Genomic DNA, 20,830 nt, shown 5'->3' with positions numbered 1-20,830 from the left:
AAGCTAAGGCAGGAGGATCACTTGAGCCATGATCGCGCCACTGCATTCTAGCCTGGGCAAGAGAGAGGCTCTGCCTCAAACAAATAATAACAATAATAACGTTTTGGGCTGTGTGCAGTGGCTCATGCCTGTAATTCCAGTGCTTTGGGAGCCCAAGGTTAAGAGGATCACTTGAGGCCAGGAGTTTGAGACCAACATAGCAAGACCCCATCTCTACAAAAATAAAAATAAAAACTAGCCAGGCATGTGCCTATAGTCCTAGCTACTTGGGAGGCTGAGGTACTTGAGCTCAGGAGTTTGAGCCTGCAGTGAGCTATGATCACACCACTGCACTCCAGCGTGGGCTACACAATGAGGCTATGTCTCTAAAAAAAAATCTTTTTAAATTTTTTTTGGCATTAATTGTTTATACATACTTTGCTAAATACCCAAAACTATTCTTGAAAAACAAAAAAAATGAATTTCATGACACACACCGACATTAGCTGTAACTTCATATCTTCTATAAGCTGAGTAAAAAACAGTTAATCATTACTAAAAAAACCATAAACCCCAAATTGTAGGAAACACCTGGAAAATTTACAAACCTATGGTCCAGCAATTCGCTAAATAAATCTGGGGGCACATTTTGAAGGAAATTTTCCAGTATCCCAGGATAGATGGAACTGGATCTAGTCTGGCTAAGTTAGACTGGCTTAGTTATATTAGCCTTTTGAAGAATATCTGTATTATTTGACAATAAAGTTCATGATTTGGTATTAGGTATAAAAGAGTTACAAAAAAGAATGAAGTTTTGGAAGGGTCTTCGGAGAAAAATGAGTGGGAGATGACTCTTCCCAATTCAGAGTATTCTACTGTAATACTTCTTTTCCAGCATCACTTGGCACAAAATTCAACCACTCAGCTACTTAACAAAACTGTTATGAGGCCGGGCGCGGTGGCTCATGCCTGTAATCCCAGCACTTCAGGAGGCCAAGGCGGGCGGATCACTGGAGATCAGGAGTTCAAGACCAGCCTGGGAAACATAGTGAAACCCTGTCTCTACTAAAAATACAAAAAATCAGTGGGGTGTGGTGGCGGGCGCCCGTAATCCTAGCTACTCAAAAGGCTGAGGCAGGAGAATCGCTTGAACCCTGGAGGCAGAGGTTGCAGAGATCGAGTCACTGCACTCAGGCTTGGGTGACAGAGTGAGACCCTGTCTCAAAAAAAATAAATAAATAAAAAGAAAAAAAACTGACAGGCAGTAGCACAAAAAATGTTTTATATTTTACACAGTTCTAGTTTATGTTGTTCCATGGATTCACTGGGTTCTATTATATTTTTTCCGTGTTCCCATCTTTGTGACATCGTACTAACCTTCATAACATGTAAATACTGCTGAACCTCAATCCCAATAAACTATTACTTATTTTTAACATCATACGTTTTGTTTTGCAATGTATTTTTGAAACGCATCAAATCTAAATTTTCTTTCCTTTCCATCCTTCTACTGGGCAAGTTTCATATCCTGAATTCCTCATGTAGAACTCTAGAAAGAATTCCATTCCACCTGCGGAAGGACACCTAGTTTACGTATTTGACCTACAGAAAAATTTCTCTGCAACTCTTTCAAATGCTAGTAAAAAACTCCACCCAGTCAGCCTCCCACAACCCCTCCCTTTAACCATCTTCTCCTCCCCACTATCGCCACCCTAACCTTGTGCATTCCTTCATATTTAAACTTACTTGTCATCACCTTCAAGGTTCCACTCCCCTCTTGCTTGCATCTGTTTTCATATCCTCCCACTCCCCCAATTCCTGCCAAGAAGCCCCGCTAGCTGCCTGTTGCATAACGGCTCCCCCATTCCGTCTCCCTCGGCAGTCGGCCCCGCTCCCGCGAGCAGGAATGCCCCTTTCGGCCCGGCCCCTCCTCCCTTCCGCAACACGCCCAGCGAGTCCCCGCGACGCAGCTCCGGCGGGGATTCTCTCTCCAAGCGGGGCAGGTCGTCCTTTCCGGCCGGCACCTCGGGTAGCGAGCCCCGAGTGCAGAAGAGCCGGCTCCACCCGGCCTGGCCCTGAACCCTCCGCTGCGCCGGCCAATCGCCGCCGCCATCCTCCCGCTGGGGTGATGTCTTCAGGTGTCCCGGAGGGGAGAAAGCCCTGCGTACTTCCAGCCCCGCTCCTGTGCCAGGAGCCGGCGGCCCTCCGAGCCCTCCGGAGCCGGCCTCCGGGCCTCTGGGCCCCGAGCGCGGTGAGGCAAGCAGGGGCGGCGAAGGGTCCGGGTGGGCGGCGGCTACCGGCAGCCCGAAGGCGTGGGCCTGCGAGGCGGGCGGCGCGCGGCCAGGGATGGACAGCAGCGGGGGACCGAGGCGCCGAGGCCTGGACGCAGGCGCGGCGCGGAGGCCTCGGCGTCCCCAGCCGGGTGTGGGGCGGCCGACTGACTGACGCCGGGCGGGGGTCGCCGACTGCCTCAGCCACTGCGCGGGGCGGGGGCGGCAGCGGCCTCTAGCCTCCCTCGTTCCCTCCCTAGTCCGCTTGCCCGCTCGCTCGCTCGTCCATCCGCCGCCTCACCTTCAGGAACCAGATCCCTCCCGGCCGACGGCTCGCGGGCCCTTCGGGCGGCTCCGGGGGATCCAGCGGGCCCGCGGGCCCTGGCTCCACCTCCCCCATCGGCAACCCAGGCTGCACTGAGACGCCCGGCCCGCGCGACGGTGTGCGGAACCTCGGCGGCGCGCGCGAGCAGCCGGTGGCCCCGCCCCCCGCCGGCTCCGCCCCTCCGGCGGCTCGCCAGCTCCGCCCTTCCCGCAGCCATGCCGGACCCGCCCCTCCCGCAACCCCGCTGGACCTAAGTAGCTGCGGGCGCCGAGTGGCCCGGGCGCCGCCGAGCCGCATCCCGGCCGCGGCCCGCATGGCGGAACCTGGCACCACCGCAGGGCACGGGGCCTCCACTGCCCGCCGCCCTAAGCTTGGAGGACTAGAGCGCAAGGAGGGGTATTTGCTGCTTTCCCCGCCCTCTAAGAAACCCGCGGGAGGAAGAAGCAGGTGGCGGCGGCACCTGTCAATTGTGACAGGACGCTGCCCTCCGCCCAGGGTGGCTCTTGTAACTTCCCTCACTTGCCAAGCCGTTGAACGAACTGTTGAGAATACTCACCTTGGCAAGGCCTTTTCTCTTCCTTATCAGAGATGCGTGCGACCTTCTTAAGCAAATTCAACCCAATCTCGTACAAAACGTCCGCTCACCTCCCAGCCATGTTTTAATTCCCTTGCCTCCTCCTGGAGCAAAATTATCAGAATTCGGTGCTCTCCTTCAAGCAGTAATATGGCCTGTGACCCGGTTTATGATTTATTTGCAAGGCTGATTCAGAAAAAAACTTTTAAAAGTTAACTTATTTTCTTTTCGTTCTTTTTTTTGTTTCTTTTTTTTTCTTTTCGTTCTCGCAGTGATAGTAGTTTTGTGGCCAATGGGCCAAATTTGGAGTCAGCCAGCCTGATTCCAGATCTCCCCTCTGCCCTTCTTTAGATCTATACCCCTGTGCAAGTTACTTGATCTAAGCTTTTCGTTCTTAAGCTGTGAGAAAGAGATTAAAATCTGCCAAGTAGTTATGATGAAGATTTAGTGCATACAAAGTGCCTAACGTATAGTGGGGATTCATAGTAGCCATTATAATTCAAAAATTCTAAATTGAAGATCCAATCGGTTTCTCGGAAAGTACTCTGTCGATTCCTCCTACATTTTCCTAGGAAGGCTTCTAGACTTGCAGATTTTTAGGGCTTCCCCTCGTACATAGGGTGTTGAATCTTCAAGCAACTTGTAAGGAATTAGACAGCAAAAAACAGTAATTTCTTCACTTTTGAAGAGCTGTAATTCCAGTACTTTAGGAAGCCAAGGCAAGCAGATTACTCCAGGAGTTCGAGACCAGCCTGACCAACATAGCGAAACCCTGTCTATACCAAAAATACAAAAAAATGAGCTGGGTAGGGTGGCGCACGCCTGTAATCCCAGCCACTTGGGAGGTGGAGGCAGGAGAATCGCTTGAACCCGGGAGGCGGAGGTTGCAGTGAGCCGAGATCGTGCCACTGCACTCCAGCCTGGGTGACAAAGCGGGACCCTTTGTCCCTATTATCCATTGCTTCAGTTTGCCTCATTCAGACTAACTGTATGTCTAGAATAATTGCAGGCTTAGTACAAGACTTTTAGATTTAACAGGGCAGTCTGTGTCCCCCATCTGAGATATGTATCCATTTGGAGATATTTTAAATGCCAGGACCAAATTTGGCTCTTGCAGGTTCCGACCCCTTTCTGACCTACTTTCTCCCTTCACGAGTTAGCTTTGTATATACCAAAATTCCAATCTCCAGTAATCTTCATTTCTTGGCCTCATTTTAATGCATTAAAAACGATTTGTCACTGTGATTCTGGTTTAAGGGGGGAGAAAACCCTTAGGTCATCCACCTCCTGGATTTTCCTTCCACCTTGAAATTATTTTCAGGAAAGGTACTCAAAGTAGTTGGATTCCCATTTCAGTGCTTACTGGGTAATTTCTCCCAACAAGAAAACTGGTATATAAGCAATAGGTACCAATATGGAGACAGAAGCAAATTTTCCAAGGGCAGGCAAGCAGTGATTAAGAAAAAAATGTGGTTTAGAACAAGTGTTTCTGGCTGGGTGCAGTGGCTCATGCCTGTAATTCAGCACTTTGGGAGGCCAAGACAGGCAGATCACCTGAGGTCAGGAGTTCGAACCCAGCCTGGCCAACATGGCAAAACCCCATCTCTACTAAAAATACAAAAATTAGCCAGCGTGGGGGCACGAGCCTGTAGGCCCAGCTACTCAGGAGGCTGAGGCAGGAGAATCACTTGAACCTGGGAGGTGGAGGTTGCAGTGAGCCGAGATACTGTGCCACTGCACTGCAGTCTGGGTGACAGACAGAGGGAGACTCCGTCTCAAGAAAAAAAAAAGTGTTTCTAAAAAGCCTTTTATATTTTTTTATTTTTGAGACAGGGTCTCGCTTTGTTGCTCAGGCTGGAGTACGGTATGGGCACAATCATAGCTCACTGGAGGTTCATAGCTCATGGAGGTTCAACCTCCATGGGCTCAGGTGATCCTCCCACCTCAGCCTCCCAGTAGCTGGGACCACAAGTGAGCGCCACCCTACGCTTGGCTATTTTTTGCATTTTTTTGTAGAGATGGTGCTTCACCATATTGTCCTAGCTGGTCTCGAACTCCTGAGCTCAAGCCGTCCGCCCACTTCAGCCTCCCAAAATGCTGGGATTACAGGTGTGAGCCACCACACCTGGCTGTAAGTCTGTTTCTTGAGGCATTATACATTACCTTTTCCAGATTTCATGAGTAGAAGCTCTTTATTGACTGACTACACAAAAAGGAAAGATCTTGTTCCAGAACTAAAGTTTAAGCTCATGCTGGGGAACAGCAGTGGTGAATAATTGTTTAATTAAAGGGATAGTGGGCATAAGCATTGCTATTTACTTCTTCATTCTGGCAACAGCAGTTCCTCTTTCAAAAGGGAAAACATAAAAAAAAAAAAAAAAAAACCCATCCGCCCAAAAGTTTCAGGGGCTAATTTATGATGTAACTACCTTTAATGGTTCCCATCATTTAAGATCCAATTCAGTAGTGACAACCAGTTGATTTTTTCAAATCATATAGTGCCATTAACATTTTATACTTTGTTTCAAAGGTCACATATTGATGTTTTCCCCCAGTTCAAGGCAATGTGCATTATGTATGCCAAGGGTTATGTAACTACAATTTCTGGAAATGGTAAACAGCTGAGACTAACCCTAAAAATAAATTCCTCTGGGATTTTTTTGTGCAAAAATCCATCTGCCCTCACTGCAGGTTCATCATTACAAAAATCACTGTTTAGCTCAAACCAAGAGACAGAGAAGTCATCAGGATCTCTCCTGTCTCCTTCCTATAGCAGCTGTACTTCCCCTCTCTGGTATGTACACACGCACACACATTCTTTACGCCAGGAGCTTTTCCAGATCTTCACTACAAAATGGGAAGCCTGGAGAAGGGAAGCTCATGCCTATCGGATGTTGGGAGAGGAAGCAGATGAGACTTACATTTACTTATTTATATCTAGTACCCACTCCAGTGATCCACAAAGTCATCTTTGGGCCTAAATACCTTGTTATTCTACCAATAGGTTGAGCAGATTTGGATATTCCTAATTTTGGTTCCAAATAAACAGGCAGTGTTTACCTAGGTTCAAAGTTTGGAGAATTTTTCTGTGAACATTTTGGTATTTTTCAAATATGGGGACAATTGAATTGGGGAGAAGACATAGGATAGAAAACCCATAAAAGTGATAAAAATTAATTTGGTGCTCCTGAATTGAAATTCAGATCTGAAAACTATTTGTTGTATTGTTAAGTAAATGTCTATTACTGGCTAAACTTTTATACTGCAGCTTTTATATTTTCCTCTAATTACATGAAGGTGCCAACTAAATTTTAGAAACAACTATGAAGTTTAACTAACTCATACATAAGATTATAGAAATGTTGCTTATCAAACAGTACCAAAGGGCACTTCTGCATAAACTAGATAACTGCCAGGGCCTACACCCTCCCCCTTCTCAATCAAGGGACTGTCAGGGATCATCAGAGTAACACAAAACCTAAAGCTTCCAACCTCCAAAACACAGAGTTGACAGCCAGGCACAGTGACTCACGCCTGTAATCCCAGAACTTTGGGAGGCAGAGGCTAGTGGATCACTTGAGCCCAGGAGTTTGAGACCAGCTTAGGCAACATAGTGAGACCCTGTCTCTACCAAAGGAAAAAAAAATACAAAAATTAGCCAGGCATGATGGTGCATGCCAGTAGTCCCAGCTACTAGAACGGCTGAGGTGGGAGGATTGCCTGAACTAGGGAAGTCAAGGCTGAAGTGATCGGTGATCACACCACTGCACTCCAGCTGGGTGATACAGCGAGACTCTGTCTTAAAAAAAAAAAAACAGGTGCGGTGGCTTACGCCTGTAATCCCAACACTTTGGGAGGTCGAGGCAAGAGGATTGCTTGAGGCCAAGAGTTCAAGACCAGCCTAGACAACATAGCAAGACCACATCCCTACAAAAGTTAATATATACAAAATACACAGTTCATATAAAATAAACCGTGAAATGTAACTCATTTTGACTGGTCAAGCCTTCCTCTGCCCAGTCACAGATACACTTGAACAATTCACAAAAAGCAGCGTATAAAGAAAACCCATAACCACCCTTAATATACATTTAATCTTGATTTCTCTGCCTTGAGAATTGACCTATGGAGATTAAGCATGAAATTAATCATATTATACTTAAAATGTCCAATTGCACTTAGGACTTTTTCACTGTCTATAACACAAGTTTGTTGTTGTTTTTGAGATGAAGTTTCACTCTTGTCACCCCAGGCTGGACTGCAATGGCGTGATCTCGGCTCACTGTAACCTCCGCCTCCTGGGTTCAAGCAATTCTCCTGCCTCAGCCTCCCAAGTAGCTGGGATTACAGGCATGTGCCACCACGCGCGGCTAATTTTGTATTTTTAGTAGAGACAGGGATTCTCCATGTTGGTCAGGCTGGTCTCGAACTCCCAACCTCAGGTGATCCGCCCGCCTCGGCCTCCCAAAGTGCTGGGATTACAGGCGTGAGCCACCGCGCCTGGCTACTGCAAGTTTTTAAGTGGTTCAAATTCCTCTTTTGGTGAGACTTATGTGTAAAAGGAATACTAACAGGTCAGTAAGTTTAGCTCAACCTCTGGAATAAGAATTTATCTAAGTCTTCCAATCCAATTGTAAGAAGCAAGGAAGCAAATTTTAAATCATTGGGTATTGACTTTTTATTATTAGTCACTGTTCATAATTTGTTTCAACCAAAAGACAATACACACAGCAGAATTCTAATGCATCCCATGTAAATGTTTACATCCATTTTATTCCTCACTCGCCTCTAAGACTTATCATTTAACTTTAATTTTTTTTTTTTACATCTCAAAAATATGTCTGCAATAATTAGAGCTTCATTAGCTGTCCCACTTGGAAACAGCTTTTTAATATTTTTACAGTAAAGAAGATGTGATGGGGCATAATGAAAATGTAACTTACAATACTATGAAAGAAAAGGGCCTTTATAGGAACACAGTGGGAGTTCATAAAGGAAAGAGTTCAGAAGCTCTTTCCCATGGGGCCCCCAAATAGAAAACAAAAACAAAACACACAAAGCGCAACCGCAGGTTCTTTGAGGAAAAAAAAAAAAACCCAAAAAACAAAAAACCAACTCCAATGCTCCATCTTGAAGCCAGAATCAGCCTCTTGGAAGTCTGTAAAGCAACTATGCAAGCTGCTTCAGCATTTCCTTCTGTTAAAGTGTTCCAGGTCCTGGAACCCTGTCGATGGGACCCACTCACTGATATTGCTTGAAAAAGTTATTCACTTCCAGTTCCACAAGCAGCCCCACTCTCCCAAGCCAAAGCTGGTCAAAAGTGTTTTAAACTTCAGGACTTTCTGTGCAATTGTCTCTCCAATGATCCTCCCCACTCCCAAAGTCATGAATACACAGACATGTAAAACCACTCTCCCAACCACAAAGTTCATGAACACCCACTTTTTCCTCTCTAGTTTTCTCAGTTTAGGACACTGTGGTTAAAATACATTCACTAGAAAAAAATACACACATTCAAACTCCTTTCCCCTAGTTCTCATGGCCCAAATATTTTCCAATGCAGAAGATAATGAAGTTGAACCTTGAAAGCAGTACTCCCTAACTTCCAATCTCTTCTATGACATAAAAAAAATGGGAAGCATGTTACATAAACCATTAGTGTTGGACAGTTTTAAGTCTTATTTTCATATATGAATGGGACAAACAAGGAGTACGAATCACACCTTTAAACTAGCAAGAGGAAATAATCCCCTCCCAAATGTTACACTGAGGAATGTTTCTTTAAATGAGAAAGACCTTAAAATGAACAGATGATCATTATGCACAGCCTAAAACTTCTGTGACTGTCCAAACCACCTCAAGGTAACAGCACCAAAGCACTGTGGGAGAAGCTTCTCAGGGAGAGCACCCTTCCTACAGTTTTTTGAGATTACTTAGATGAATAAATTCTCTCTTAGGATTCCCCGGGGATGGGGCACAGACTAGAATAGAATTGACTCTTGAAGAGGGAAATAATGAGGTACAAGTGCATGTGAAATTGTCAAAGTAAGTGTGTGAGGGATCACTGCTTATCACCCCAGGGTTATCAAGACAGCCTTGGAAAATGCTCTTTCCTCACAATGCCTCTGAAGTTGTAAATCCATCCAAATTTGCTCCCCCTTGAGTGGTTGCAATCGGGAAAGGAATTATTGAAATGTGCAAGTATTCAAAGAAATTGAAACATTTCTCCATTTAGCTGCAAGGCCAAGTGAGAGGAAAACTAATTCTGATCCTAGAAACTAAGGCACGCTGAAGCTTTCAAAGATCCAATCATTTGAAACAGTCTTCACAACCATCAGTATCCTAGGCAGTTATTTGGCTGCTAGTCCTTCAGTATGGTGCTTGTGTTCGGATTCCAAAATCAATTCATATTCTACGCAGCACCCTTTGTGTTAAGGCCATGATATTTTACTCCTTCTAGACAAAGCTATGAATGATCATAAACTCTACCTCAAAACTATGATCACCCAAGGAAATGCTCTGTCAGCAGAGTACACCCTTCCCAGCTCCATTAGCTGACAGTGTCTTTATAGCATGGTCTTGGAACAGATTTCTTCAGAGATTCAACCCAGTTCAAATAAAAAAACCTGAGCTGGTTAGCTACAAATATAAGAGAGAAAATAAAGCCTCTACACAAAGAGGAATGTTAAGACAAATTCTATTCAAGAAATCCACCAACATTATGTTAATCCTATCATGTTTCACAGCATTAAGTATCCATCCAATGAAATCAGTCTGCAAAGAAACCCTTAAAGGCTATTTTTCATTGCACAGGCAGAGCAGTTGTCTGAAATATGCACTAGTCCACACTTACATTACTGAAAACTATGCAGGAGATAATATCCTGTTCTTGACTCAGTCAACCATTTACCCAGTGGAGTAAGTTTTAGCAGATCTTGCTCATACACACTAGTAAGACCAGAAACTTTCCCCTGTGGAGCCTTTAGTTCAACTCCAGTTTGTCAAATGTTAGGAATAGTCCAGCATCTGATACAGAGCTAGATTTGACAAGACACTGAAGATTTTAAGTAAAGGCTTGGTGAAATGAAGCGGGGGGAAAAAAGGGATATTTGTTTCCAGGTTTAAGATTGAAGCCGTAGTAGTCATTATACTGTATTCAATACAGTAACAATTGCAAACATTGTAAGAGCAAGGTGGGCCTCACTTTTTCTTTCTTCAGTATATAAGACATGGCGCCTGAATACTTGAACATACATAGTACATTCAATGTGTACCACAGAGAGAGTCACCTCTACTTCATTCCAGCAACTCAATTTCAAAGTTTGATAACGCATGGGTCCTTTCTAAAAAGCACTTGGCACTCTCACTAGTTTAAAAAGCTCAAGTCTTTGATGTGAATATTCATGAGATTCGTCTTTTAAAAGAGACCAATTTCTCAGACTGAGGAAAGGCTATTCCTACCCTATGGTGTCCATAAGACCTCCTCTGACATAGGGGTACGGAAGCTACAAGGCTTCACTCCAACACCATAAAGTACAATATGGAAAGATTTCTTTAACCGTGTGGTCTTTATTTCAGTGCCAGTGTTACAGATACAACACAAATGTTCCAGTTAGAAGGAATTCAAATGGAATGCCAAGGTCCAAGCCAGGCTCAAGAAATAAAAAGGGAGGTTTGGAGTAATAGATAAGATGACTCCAATACTCACTCTTCCTAAGGGCAAAGGTACTTTTGATAGAGAGTCTGATCTTTAAAACTGGTGAACTCCTCTTCCACCCATTACCATAGTTCAAACAGGGAAGTTATGGGCTTAGGAGCACTTTAAAATTTGTGGTGGGAATAGGGTCATTAATAACTATGAATATATCTTTTAGAAGGTGACCATTTTGCACTTTAAAGGGAATCAATTTTGCAAATCATGGAGACTATTCATGACTACACCTAAAGAATGGAGAGAAAGGGGAGCTGGAAGAGCCTTGGAAGTTTCTATTACAAATAGAGCACCATATCCTTCATGCCAAATCTCAACAAAAGCTCTTTTTAACTCCATCTGTCCAGTGTTTACAAATAAACTCGCAAGGTCTGACCAGTTCTTGATAACAAACATACATGTGTGTGTCTGTGTGTATACAGCAATGCACAGAAAAGGCTACCAGGAGCCTAATGCCTCTTTCAAACATTGGGGGAACCAGTAGAAAAAGGCAGGGCTCCCTAATGTCCATTATTACATTTCCATTCCGAATGCCAGATGTTAAAAGTGCCTGAAGATGGTAACCCAGCTAGTGAGGAATAAATACCCCACCTTGCCCAGTCCACAGAGAAACAACAGTAGAAAGAAGGGGTAACTCTTTGCTGCAAGAGACAAAGTGAGTGTTTTTTCGCCATGGATTGCAGTCCTCTCCTCCAGACCAGCTGCTTATTTCTTCAGGGGCCCAGGGAATGTTGATTCTGGCTGTAAATGTGGGAGGGGTGGAGAAGTGCGGAAAAAGGAGAAGAAGAGGAAGAGTGCAAAGTAGCCTCCAGAAGCAGCCAGCCTCAACAGTGGAGGAGAGGACATTAGTCTTTAACAATGCTTCAAGGTCAGCAGTAACTTTAGGAAAATCCTCCTCCGCAGTTCTCTTCAGCTCCTCATGCCCATGGTACAGTTGGGGGGGACTTGCCAGCAATCACAACCTCCTTCCCAGAGTTCCTTTGATTGAGTGGGATAAAGAATGAGAATGGTGCCAAACCCTCATTGCCAGGACTGAGGGGGAAAGTTGTTCACCTCTGCTAGATCTTGCATTGCTGAGCCCTTGTGATTATATGTAAGCTTGATCCGCATTCGCAGCTGTTGCTATAAGAGGAAAAGAGAAGTGCAAATTATATATTGAAATGAAATCTCCAGAATCTGTCTAGTCCACAAATAGACTTTTAATCTTAGAGGTCAGAACTTAAAGCAAAGCTGTCTGTTAAGAATGACAGGTAAGCAACAACAAAAAACACCCAGTACTCTAGGCTTGAGCCAAGAAGCTAACAATGTCATGCCACCAAGTAGAGAAAGCGCATCTCCAGAACACGTGGTTAGCTTTAATCCTTGAACTGCATTAAAAGGACAGAACCCCTTGGGAGCATTTTTTCTTTTTTTTTTTTTCTTTTTTTTGAAACAGGGTTTTGCTCTTATTGCCCAGGCTGGAGTGCAGTGGCACAATCTTGGCTCACTGCAACCCCCGCCTCCCGGGTTCAAGCAGTTCTCCTGCCTCAGCCTCCAGAGAAGCCGGGGTTGCAGGCGTTCACCGCCACACCAGGCTAATATTTTTATTTTTAGTACAGACGGGGTTTCACCATGTTGGCCAGGCTGGTCTTGAACTCCTGACCTCAGGTAATACGCCCGCCTCAGCCTCCTAAAGTGCTGGCATTACAGGCGTGAGCCACCATGGAGCATTCTCCTAGTAACATTTTGCTGAGTCCTTTTCAAAAAGATTCAAACCTTGTATCCAAGTCTCTTAAAAAAAGAGGTGAACATATACTCATCGTATGCTCTCCATTCAGATATACTGTTGCTTTATCTGAAAAACCTACAGTAAATGTGAACATGACCTTTTGTTCCTAAAGCATAAAATTTTAAAAAATGACTTAACTCACAGGTAACAGCAGTAGTTTTAAGAGAACTCAATTAGATACTTTTTATATGGCAGATTTCAAATACAAATGCACTAAGAAATTTTTTACTCTCTGTATCAGATGGTCAAAGGAATTTGTGCTTGTACTATAGAGGCAGATGCTCAAAATATAGTGAATAGCAGAGGAAAGGCAAGTGTTACAAGAGAAAGAAAGTATACTGTTATTTATGAGCAACTAGTAGAGCTCTATTAAAGAAATTCTCTGAACCATTTTCAAAAACTGTTTGAAAACCAATTGATTACTATTAAGGTGAGCTTATTTCTTTGAGAAGAGATAATAAAAATATTGCTTAATTTCAGTTTCTAGAGCTATTTTTCATTTGGCTGCTTCATTTAAAATGCCTCTATTTTTCTATACTTAATAACCATAGCAGTAAATGTAGGTATTTGGTTTCAACAAATGCTCTTACCTCAGATTTCAACTTGTGTATAAATTAAAATGTCTAAGCTTCTCCCCTACCCCCAAAAACTAGACCTTTAATCTAGCTTTTTTTGAAGTTGCATTTTAATAAGATACCACTAAGCCACCTGATGTCTCTGGGTTCCATTTGTTATTTACAAAAGAGCAAGGAAGTTAGACCAGGCATTTTCATTGATCTCTTCTCTAACTATGAGTCAGAAAAACCTAAAGAAACAAAGCAGAATTTTATTTCAGGAAATATGCTTACACTTCGGCTCAGATATTGGCTACAAATGTGCTACTCACCTTCTGAGGGTTCAGAACTTTAATGACTTGTGTGATGGTCCCTGTGTTAAATGCTGGGACAATGCTGCTGCTAGGAGACAAGAGCTGCAGCTGGAATGTCTAGGGGGGAACAAAGGGCACTCTTCAGAAAAAGAAATACACAATGCTAGGTCAGAGATACCAGAAAACATTTAGACACCCAGATGATGGGTCAAGCAACAGATTTCACTACTACTAAGTTTTGCCTAATACTTGTTTTCTAGATATCAGGAATTCACAGCACGTGAGCTGACTCACTGTGGTATTTGTAAAAATCCACTGTTTGGTTCTTTGATCATGACAACTAGCAATAAACCACGTTCTCCTTTCTGGCAGAAGGAATTCTAGCCTACCTCTTTTCAAAAGCTGACCAATTCTTGTTCTGGCAACTTCACTTAATAGTAACTGATCAACTATGCAAGTAAAATATGGGTGCTTTTGGCTTAAAAAACAGCCAGAAAGAAACCAAAAGAAAAGCTTCCCAAAAATAGCAAACCAACATACTGGTCACCAACTATAAGCTTTTAGGCTTTTGTGTGATTGGATGACTGGGACACAGAGACTTGAACTTTTGTTTTTTAAAGGCTGCATAATCTATAATGTGTCAGAGCCTCCTCTCCACATGACAGAAGGAACAGAAAGACTTGCAGAACCAGCCTATACAGCAAAAGACCTAGATAAGCCAATCACTATTAATTTGTTGAATGCTGGTAGGGTTTATTTGCTTACTTATAGAAATAAGAGATGAAAGTGCTGGCTGGGTGTGGTGGCTCAAGCCTGTAATCCCAGCACTTTGGGAGCTCAAGGCAAGCGGATCACAAGGTCAGGAGTTCGAGACCAGCCTGGCCAACACAGTGAAACCCCGTCTCTACTAAAAATACAAAAATTAGCTGGGCATGGTGGCACATGCCTGTAGTCCCAGCTACTCGGGAGGCTGAGGCAGGAGAATTGCTTGAACCCAGGAGGCGGAGGTCGTGGTGAGCCGAGACTATGCCACTGCACTCCAGCCTGGGCAACAGAGCAAGACTCCGTCTCGAAAAAAAAAAAAAAAGTGCTATATAGGGCAAGCTAGGTAAACCATACTGTACTACGTAGCTATTCTATGAACTAGAATTTGAAAATCTTTCCTAAAAGTAGATTAAACTTCTAAAATATTTAAGAGAGAGAGAGAGACACTAGTCTTCTCTAGGGCCAAAAGTTACAAGAGTGAAGATTCACTCTCAATGTAGAGATACATTACACTGGGGGCTGGGCACAGTGTTCCCAGCACTTTGGGAGGCCGAGGCGGGCAGATCACCTGAGGTCAGGAGATCTAGATTAATCTGGTCAACATGGCGAAACCTCATCTCTACTAAAAATACAAAAATTAGCCGGGTATGGTGGCGCATGCCTGTAATCCCAGCTACTCAGGAGGCTGAGGCAAGAGATTTGCTTGAACCCAGGAGGTGGAGGTTGCCTGGGCGACAGAGTGAGACTCCATCTCAAAAAAAAATTAAAAAAAAAAAATATATATATATATAATATGGCCTTATTCATAATTCTGCCACATTAAAATTATGTAAGCTAAAGTATTATTCATTACTACCATATTTCATTAAATGTAAGATACCACCAATTGTAATTCACACCATTATTTTATGTACCACTGAGATAGAAAACATGCTGCCCATTGAATTATGACAAGATACCAATTTTTAAATGTACCCTAATTTTAGAAACATTAAAACACGAAAATAGTACATAGTAGAACCTATAAAATATGACTTTTTTTTTTTTTTAGACGGAGTCTTGCTCTGTCACCCAGGCTGGAGTGCAGTGGTGCGATCTCGGCTCACTTCAAGCTCCACCTCCCAGGTTCACGCCATTCTCCTGCCTCAGCCTCTGGAGTAGCTGGGACTACAGGCGCCCGCCACCACGCCCAGCTAATTTATTTTTTATTTACTTATTTATTTATTTATTTTTTGAGACGAGTCTTGCTCTGTTGCCCAGGCTGGAGTCCAGTGGGGCGATCTCGGCTCACTGCAAGCTCCACCTTCCGGGCTCACGCCATTCTCCTGCCTCAGCCTCCCAAGTAGCTGAGACTACAGGTGCCCGCCACCATGCCTGGCTAATTTTTTTTTTTTTTTTAATTTTTATTAGAGACAGGGTTTCACCGTGTTAGCCAGGATGGTCTCAATCTCCTGACCTCATGATCCGCCCGCCTCGGCCTCCCAAAGTGCTGGGATTACAGGCGTGAGCCACCGCGCCCAGCAAAATATGACATTTTAAGTTGAAAATACATTATCATGCTGCACTGTACAGCACCAAAAATAAGTCATGTTTTAATAGCAGAGGTGATAAGTCACTAGAGCAGCAGCCTAAAGTAACAAGTATAAAACCTAAGTTGAAGAAACTAAATATACTGAGCACTGAACAGATGAAAAGTGCTTCAAACAGTGCCTGATTCAAAAAACTTATTTATTCCTTTAAGCAACCTTAGGAAGTGGCTATCATTATCACCACCCTCTTTGCAAATGAAGACAATGAGGCATAGAGGTTCAGTGACTTTCTTCATGTCATACAACTACTACTAAAATCCAAACAGAATGGCTCTAGAGTTCATTAGTGGTCTTTCACCACTTGACACTACTGCTCCCCTTTTTTTCTTTTTTTTTTTGGGACAGTGTCTCACTCTATCACCCAGGCTAAAGTGCAGTGGCATGATCTTGGCTCACTGCAACTTCCACCTCCTGGGTTCAAGTGAGTCTCCCACCTCAGCCTCCTGAGTAGCTGGGACCACAGGCACACACCATTGCACCTGGCTAATTTTTTTTATTTTTGGTAAAGATGGGGTTTCACCATGTTGCTCAGGCTGGTCTCAAACTCCTGAGCTCAAGCGATCCACCCGCCTCAGCCTCCCAAATTGCTGGGATTACAGGTGTGAGACACCGTGTCCAGCTAACTGCTTCTTAAACATCTAAATTATTCTGGCTCCTACAAAGTGTAAGCAAAGAAGGTTGCATGAGCGTCAGAGGATGGGGAAAAATAAAAAAAAAGACTGCAAAGTCAACAGTACCCATAAACAAAGAAAACATCCTCAATTTCCAAAAGTGTGTTGTCGGAATGTCTAAATGCCATATTTCACATGCCACTCCCAAGATTAGGTTAGCTTAGTCTAAACCAGTGGTTGGCAAACTATAGCCCACTGGCCACAACATCTGATTTTGCAAATAACATTTTATTGGAACAGAGCTATGTTCATTCATTTACATGTCATCTACAGCTGTTTCTGTACTATAAGAGCAGAACTGAGTACCAATAAAGACCAGATAGCAGCCTAAAATACTGTCTCATCTTTTTAAGAAAAACTACCCACTCCTCATTCTCAACTTTTCTTTATTCAGAACTCTTTGTTTGTTTGTTTTGAGATGGAGTCTCGCTCTGTCACCCAGGCTAGAGTGCAGCGGCATAATCTGAGCTCACTGCATCCTCAGCATCCTGGGTTCAAGCGATTCTCCTGCCTCATCAGCCTCCCGGGTAGCTGGGATTAGAGGAACCTGCCACCACGCCCGGCTAATTTTTTTTTTTTTTTGTACTTTTAGCAGAGATGAGAGTTTCACCACGTTGGCCAGGCTCTCGAACTCCTGATCTCAAGTGATCTGCCTGCCTCAGCCTCCCAAAGTACTGGGATTACAGCCGTGAGCCACTGCACCCGGCCTCAAGATTTTTCCCTATTCAAAAATGAACATAAATATCCTTAAACTAAAATTTGGTGTAAACCAAACCTTGATTCACAAAAACAGTTACTATATCTATAATAAATTGGATGTTAATGAAGGAGGAATGTTTCTCTCACTTATGTATCAACAGACAAAAAATTGTAATTCTGATCTGGTTAACTAGAAGATAATACCAGATAGACAAAGTCTCTCATCTTACTTAACTTTAATCCTATGCAATATTTTATGTTTTTAGGTCTTTAACACTGTATTACTAAAGCCTAACCTATCCTCAATGCCCTCAGCATTAACTGATCACCTCGTAGAATTCTGCTCTCACTACTATTAGAATTGTTTTTCTTTATCCCACAATACTAACCATCAGAATACTTGTAACCTGGTAAAAATTATTCACTAAAAATGATACGCTTCCATGAACCATGTTACATTATTGTTAGTTTGAATTAAGTCTGCAAATTTAATCTGTAAACATTAAAACAAATCCTTTACCAAACACATGAAAAAAAAAAAAACCAGCCAATCTTTAATCAAAGGAAACATCTAAAGAAGACATTTTAGTACCTTTGGTACTGCAGCTTGGAAAACAAAGTCCGTCATATCTAGCTCTGTGCTGTTGGAGGCCTGTATCGTTATCACTGTTACACTGGGGTTGGTATTTGACCGTTCAAAGGTGAATTCTATCTTCAAGCCATTCTTACTGTATGCTGTGATGGAGGGGATGCCTGAGAAAGTACAGGAAGATAAGTCTTATTGTAGTCAGCCTAATGCTTGCAGAATTATTACTTCTTTTTCTTAATAACCACCTTTCATTACTCAGTGCTCCATGTAATGATGGTAACAACAGTCATCATACCTGCAGCAATATCATTGAAGAGAGGCTGTGATGAGAGACCATCCAACAAGAAGGGGGGCTGGGATATCTGTGGGACTGAGGCAGGGGCAGGAGCAGCAGCTGGAGCACCTAAAGGAAATATTTTAACTGAAAGTTAACCTTAGGTGGCATGACAAAGCTTACCAAGAAATTACAGGGAAAATTACTGCGGTCTCAGGTTAAGGAAAAGATTCCTTAAACAAGATGCAAAAAGCATAGACCACAAAGAGAAAGAACTAAAAACTCAAGTACTTTAAAACGAGCAACTTCTGTTTATTAAAAAATACCGTAAGAAAAAGTACAGTCTGAGCAACACGGCGAGACCCTGTCTCTACAAAAAAAAAAAATACAAAAATTAGCCAGGCATGGTGGTGTGCGCCTGTTGTCTCAGCTACTTGGGAGACTGCAGTGGGAGGATCACTGGAGCCTGGAAAGTTGAGGCTGTAGTGAGCTTGCACCACTGTACTCCAGCCTGGGGGACAGAACGAGACTCTGTCGCAAAAAAAAAAAAAAGTATAGAGAGAGAGCCCACAGACAGGAGAAAATGTTTGCTATACAGTAACGAATGGATAAGTATCCAAACCATAACTGTCTTCTATAAACCAATAAGAAATGGAAAACCCAATTTAAAAGTGTCAAGATATAAAAACACGCAAGTCACAAAAGAGGAAACCTGAATGAAAAGGGAATCTTACTAAAAGATGCTCAATTTTACCAGTAATGATGGAAGTGGAATTTAAAATTATAGTGAGATACTACCTCATGTCTATCAGAATGGTGAAAATTTCAATGTCTGATAATTCCAGATGTTGGCAAGAAGATGGAACAATGGGAAAATTTAAGCTCTGCTATAGGAAGGTAAACTGGCACAACCAATCTAGAGAGTAATCTGGTTATATCCTTAAACTGAGGTTTCTCAACCTTGACAGTAATAGCTTTTAGGCTTCCTAATTCTTTGTTGTAGGGGGCTGCCTTGTTTATTGTAAGATATTAAGTAGCACCCCTGGGCTTTTATGCATTAGACGGTAGCATCCTCCCAGCTGTAACAACCAAAAATATCTTCAGACACTGCCAACCTCTGGAGGGCAAAATCTTCCCCAGTTGAGAACCGATTACCCCTTCTTAGGAATGCTTTTAATTAATCCTTGCATGTGTTCACTGGGAGATACATCCAAAAGCATTCATAGCAGGAACACTCCTAATGGTGAAATACTGGAAACAACCAAAATGTCTGTCATCTTGATAATGAATAAGTAAACTGATATATTGATATACTAAAATACTACACATGTACAACAGTAAAAAGTGAATTCACTAGAAATACACTTAACATGGATTATTCATAACTCATTCTCACAATTAAAGTGTTTAGCAAAAAAAGGTGCAAAAAAGAACACATTCAGTTGGATACCATGTCTAAAAAGGTAAAAATTGGCAAATACTACGTACTATATCAAGAAATGCACGGGAATGGCAAACACCAATGTTAAACACTACTTTAGGATAGACAGTAGTTATGTCTGGAATCAAAAAGAAATGGGACGAGAGGGAAATACACAAAGAACATCAACCCTCTTAATATTTTATTTTACAAACTAGGTAGATCAAAACATTCATTAAATTTTGTAGATGTTAAATGCTGTATAATAAAATTTTAACACACACACACGCACCCTGTGAGGGGTGGTATAAAGTGGGGTGGGAAAAAGAAACAGATTACCATTCTTATTTAATCTTTCCAAATAAGAACAACTTGACAATCATACAATAGAAGATAATTCATAGAACATGAGGGATATCAAGATTCGAAGAAGAAGCATAAGAAAATTCAGCAAAATTAAGAGAATTTATTTTATATTTAAATAGATTTCAAACTACTTGTGAAATTAACTGAAAATATGCCATTTAAAAAAAAGAACTATCACAATGAAATAAAGGAAGGCTAGAATGTCATCTTTTTTTAAGAAATTGACAGCAAGAATGAGGGGGAAAAAGATACTGAAGAACACTAGAAAAGTAAATGACAGGCTGGGCGCGATGGCTCATGCCTGTAATCCCAGCACTTTGGGAGGCCGAGGTGGGTGGATCACCTGAGGTCAGGAGTTTGAGACCAGCCTGGCCAACACAGCAAAACCCCATCTCTACTAAAAATACAAAAATTAGCCGGGTGTGGTGGCACGCGCCTATAGTCCCAGCCACTTGGGAGGCTAAGGCAGGAGAATCGCTTGAATCTGGGAGGCAAAGGTTGCAGTGAGCCAAGATCATACCATTGCACTCCAGCCTGCGTGACAGAGCAAGACACCATCTCAAAAACAAAAAAAAGTAAATGACACATTAAAAATTAGCAAAGAAAACAGAAATACAGATGGCTAAGCAAGCACAAGAAGCTAAAATAAATGCAAACACCATTTGTGCAGTCCAGCACATTATCAATGAAGTAGGCAAATATTCATACAGTTTTCCTAGTCTAAAAAATCAAATCGAGAAAATTTCCCCCAATTCCCATTTTCAAAACAATTTTAGAAATGTGTTCTCATGGAAAATCAGAGGCTACTCAAGATACAGGCAGCATATAGGTCTCCAACTCCCTCAAATTTTCACTTTTCTTTCTCCTGTAAAAGTATAGCAAGGTAGTTTAGGAGAAGAGCAGAAACTTACTGCTCCAAACCCTTTAAAAACACATGTTAAATCTATTTCTGAATTTCTACT

General features: G+C 42.6%; 2 protein-coding genes across 4 annotated transcripts in view; both read right to left on the bottom strand.

Annotated features, from left to right (window-relative positions):
• PHLPP2 (PH domain and leucine rich repeat protein phosphatase 2) overlaps positions 1-3,357 on the bottom strand; it is a 78,668-nt gene extending 75,311 nt beyond the window's left edge. Inside the window, exon 1 of one of the 3 annotated variants that reach the window (XM_054534068.2) lies at positions 2,551-3,357. In XM_054534068.2, coding sequence (XP_054390043.2) covers positions 2,551-2,791 — 241 coding nt within the window. In that variant the 5' untranslated portion in view covers positions 2,792-3,357. The remainder of the gene's footprint in view (positions 1-2,550) is intronic. The other 2 variants (XM_002826606.6, XM_009250891.4) reach the window with 2 other exon arrangements.
• A 7,005-nt stretch (positions 3,358-10,362) lies between these two features.
• Positions 10,363-20,830, bottom strand: part of AP1G1 (adaptor related protein complex 1 subunit gamma 1) — a gene marked incomplete at its 5' end in the record, with an annotated part of 80,010 nt that continues 69,542 nt past the window's right edge. Inside the window, 4 exon segments of the mRNA NM_001133262.1 lie at positions 10,363-11,981; positions 13,514-13,612; positions 17,812-17,972; positions 18,104-18,211. Coding sequence (NP_001126734.1) covers positions 11,880-11,981; positions 13,514-13,612; positions 17,812-17,972; positions 18,104-18,211 — 470 coding nt within the window. The 3' untranslated portion in view covers positions 10,363-11,879.

This window comes from Pongo abelii, chromosome 18 (genome assembly GCF_028885655.2).
Source record: "Pongo abelii isolate AG06213 chromosome 18, NHGRI_mPonAbe1-v2.0_pri, whole genome shotgun sequence".
Lineage (NCBI taxonomy): Eukaryota > Metazoa > Chordata > Mammalia > Primates > Hominidae > Pongo > Pongo abelii.
Note: the sequence above shows the minus strand (reverse complement) of the source record. Positions and strands in the feature narration are given on the sequence as shown.